The 4,074-nt window shown below is 38.7% G+C and overlaps 1 protein-coding gene across 3 annotated transcripts in view; it reads left to right on the top strand.

Annotated features, from left to right (window-relative positions):
* RIT1 (Ras-like without CAAX 1) overlaps window positions 1–3,036 on the top strand; it is a 13,205-nt gene extending 10,169 nt beyond the window's left edge. For all 3 annotated transcript variants that reach the window (XM_011992713.1, XM_011992714.1, XM_011992712.1), the window contains one exon: window positions 237–3,036. In XM_011992713.1, coding sequence (XP_011848103.1) covers window positions 237–467 — 231 coding nt within the window. In that variant the 3' untranslated portion in view covers window positions 468–3,036. The remainder of the gene's footprint in view (window positions 1–236) is intronic.
* The last annotated feature ends 1,038 nt before the right edge of the window (window positions 3,037–4,074 follow it).

Raw genomic sequence — 4,074 nt, 5'->3', positions numbered from 1 at the left:
GAAACTCCATCTCAAAAAAAAAAAAAAAAGTAGACTAGAAATAGAATCTTATCATTTGAAGGCAGAAGAAACCTTAGAAGTAATCTAGCCTCCTAAAATTGCAAAAATTAGTGCCATATGCTTGAACACCTCCAGAGCTGAGAAGCTTTCTTTGTGTTAAGGTGGTGGTGCATTCAGGTTTTTGGACAATTTAATTGTTTTTCATCATTACTTTTTCTCACATTTTGCCTTTAAAGGTCACCAAGGAAGAAGGATTGGCCTTGGCCCGAGAATTCAGCTGTCCCTTTTTTGAGACGTCTGCTGCATACCGCTACTATATTGATGATGTTTTCCATGCCCTTGTACGGGAGATACGTAGGAAAGAAAAGGAGGCAGTACTGGCTATGGAAAAAAAATCTAAGCCCAAAAACAGTGTATGGAAGAGGCTAAAATCACCATTCCGGAAGAAGAAAGATTCAGTAACTTGAAGAGAATATGGGAAGTGTTTATCTGTGAACTGCAGTGCTGTATCAAAGCAGTCCAGTAACCTGCAGTACTGAGCATGGTGCTTGCTCTTTCTCCTAACTGATAAGAGGGACATGCCTACTAGGAGTTTTTAGTGATGTGGTATTTGAAGTATTGTCTCTTAGTTAAGTATGATTTATTAACCCAGTGGAGCACTGTCTGCTTTTAAATCGTCACATTAGAATTTGATCTACCAATGTTTTGGGTTCTGTTGCGCTGATATTAATTAATGTAAATTTGTTTATACCCAGGAGAATATGTATACCATGTGTGTTTGACTAAGTTCACAAGGGAAGTTTTTGGCTCTGCACTCCACATTATCCTTCAATTTCAATTTCCTGGGACTATCCCAGAGAAAGACCTCAGTCTCTTCTATTCACATTATGCTTCCTAGAGACTGAACAAAAGTCATGTAGGGAAATTGGGGCTAAGGAGATCAATGTCAGATTTCAGCAGATACCTGTGGGGCTGACACCTGTTGCGGACTATGGAGTGGTGAGATTTGGGGAAGTTGGGCTATATGTTTGCAGAAAGGTAGGTTCAGAACAATATTCTCAATACAAGCTTGGCTTTTCTAAGAAGTACACATTTGGCCCAAATGCACCGGGATGAGTGAGAACAACCAGAAGCATATAAAATGTGATGAAGGTTTCTCCCGGGAACCTTATTTTACGCTTCATTTCAGGGTTTTCTTTTTTTACCTTCAAAGGTAGACATTTTGGAAATCATAACTGTATTACTAAACGTGTTTAATCAGAATTCATAGTTGGATCAGCCATTGCCTTGTACAGGTTTATTTTTTCCCCATAGATGCACACGCCGACACATTTATATTAATTGCTTCCTCCTACGTTGTGCTCTGTAAAAGAACTACAGCTGGCAAGATGTGTTTTCGGCCCTTCATCACTGATTGCATTTTCCATACAGAAGAGACATCAGGGATTTGGGTAAAATTGTGTGTGTGCCTCCTTTACGTGGACAATCACTAGACTCAGTGCTCTGAGAAAATGCTATTTCTGTTTAATGGGTCAGTCTTAAAGCTTTAAAATTCACATAGGTGGAGTTTCTCATCTGAAGATTTCCTTACGAGGACTTTGCTAAGTTCACCTCAGGGTTATCTGAGCCTTGACTAAGTTTATCCTAAGGGAATACCACTTTGCTCCCTGTGCATAGTTTAGGAACTATAGTCCGAGGAAGAAACAGTTAAATATTGTTAGTGAGTTCTCTGTTTTAAGATCAGGACTGTTTTGATATCTGACCTTGTTATATGTGGTGAGTAAATGCAAAAATGCTAAGAGTAATGCATCATATATTGAATATTAAATGTCAGTGAAGCAATGTTTGTGTCTACTAGAAACATAAGATGACTTGTGTGGCACCTTTTTATAAGCACACAGCTCATCTTAGTATTTTCCATTTTTATTAGAGGAAGTTGGACAGAGTTGTGTTTTTCTTTGTAAACTAATGATAAATATTCTAGATTTTTTTAAAAAGTGACTGTTAGAACTTTTTTAGCTCTGAGTAGTGGTCCCTTTTTAAACTCCTGGAAACATTTTTGTTACCAAATAAATCATGTTTTATGGTACTCAGCCATCCAAAAGTGAAAGACCTAGAATTTGATTCTGTGCAGGACAAAAATCTCACAGGAACTGTAGCACTTTGGAAAAGCATCAAAGTAGAAAAGAAATACAGTGCAATTCTATTATGAGAATGTTTTACATTTAAACTGGTTTAGCACCTTTTAAGTTTAAACCCCATAGCTTCTTATTACTAGTGACCTGGGGAAGGAATTATTAGCATTAAGCAATATATATATATGTATATATATTCTGTTTGTTTTTTCTTTTTTTTAATGAGATGAGGTTTCACTATGTTGCCCAGGGTGATCTCCAACTCCTAGGCTCAAGCAGTCCTCCCAATATGCTGGGATTACAGGCATGAGCCACCACCTAGCCCAAGCAAGAAATTGACACTATGTAATTATTTAAGGTAGTCTAGGCAGTAGAAAACATTGCCAGAAGGATAGAAAGGAATTTGGATTATATATAAGGAAAATAACAAATTGGTGTTTTTAAGACTATCACTGTCATATATTAGGTCCTTGTATTAGTCCATCCATTAATATTAGTTCTATTTGCGGTGCTAGGTAGTTTGACAGGTATGATATGCATAAGTCATAGCTCTATTCTTAGTGTCATAAAGTGTAGCTAATTTATAAGCTCTAAGTAATCAGCTTTATCCAATTTGAGGGCATTAAAATTACTGCCTAGAACTTTGAAAAGAGAAAAATTCAGGGATAAGTTGAAAGGCACTGGAACTGTTTCTACCCATACCAGACCAGTAAATTATAAGATCCAGATGTTAGTATCTAGAATTAGCTCTTTAGAATTCAGAGGGGACATATGTTTTGACTTCATCATATATTAGCAAAAATTGGTCTACTGTGATGTTTGGGGAGGAGGAGGGGGAAATTCTTTTTAATGCACTTGTATGTGAAGACAGTTTGTATGACATAATACAAAACTTTTAAACAACTTGGGCTTTCCTTTGCTTACCTATCAGTGGGTAGAATTTTTGGAATCATTGCAAAAGAGTTGTTTTAAGAAAAACATAACTATGAGATGTGATATTCTAGAAAATATGAATTCAAAAAATTTGAGTGCCCACCATGAACAAAACACCCATGTAAAGTGCTAGGGAGCATGCCATGGAATCCCCCTTCATTTGAAGAGATTACCTCTTGGGAGGGGACAGGAAAAACACATATGGATAATGACAGCACATTTGCTACCTGATTAGGGATTACTTAAAGTTGTTATAAGTAAATACACTAAATAAGAAGTGAAAGAATGATAATTTTTTACATGAAGGTCATTTAATCTCCATTACTGTAAATGGCCACTAGTGGAGAGGGCCTAGTTTGGACGTTAAACAAATGGATTTTTTTGTTTTGAGACAGTCTTACTCTGTCGCCCAGGCTGGAGTGCAGTGGTGTGATCTGGGCTCACTGCAGCCCCTGCCCCCTGGGTTCAAGTTATTCTCCCACCTCAGCTTCCTGAGCAGCTGGGATTACAGGTGCACACTACCACGACCAGGTAATTTTTGTATTAGAGACGGTTTCGCCATGTTGGCCAGGCTGGTCTCGAACTCCTGACCTCTCGAACTCCTAACCTCAAGTGATCCACCCACCTTGGCATCCCAAAGTGCTGGGATTATAGGTATGAGTCACTGCACCTGACCCGTCTTTGGTTTAAAAAAGACAGTGTCCCTCTGTCTGCTAGGCTATAGTGCAGTGGTGTGATCACGGCTCACTGTAACCTTGAACGCCTGGGTTTAAGGTGATCCTCCTGCCTAAGCCTCTTCAGTAGCTGGGACTACGGCACATGCCACCATGCCATGCCAAATTTTTACATATTTTGTAGAGGCGGGTCTCGAACTCCTGGCCTCAAGCGATCCTCCTGCCTCAGCCTTCCAAAGTGCTGGGATTACAGGCTTGAGCCACCTCACCTGGCCCAGGAGTGGATTTTTATGTCTTCATTATTATTTAAGTGTTTTTTTTTTTTTTTTTTT

The sequence above is a fragment of the Mandrillus leucophaeus genome, unplaced genomic scaffold, assembly GCF_000951045.1.
Source record: "Mandrillus leucophaeus isolate KB7577 unplaced genomic scaffold, Mleu.le_1.0 Scaffold418, whole genome shotgun sequence".
Classification (NCBI taxonomy): Eukaryota; Metazoa; Chordata; class Mammalia; order Primates; family Cercopithecidae; genus Mandrillus; species Mandrillus leucophaeus.
This window is presented reverse-complemented; position numbering and strand designations above follow the sequence as displayed.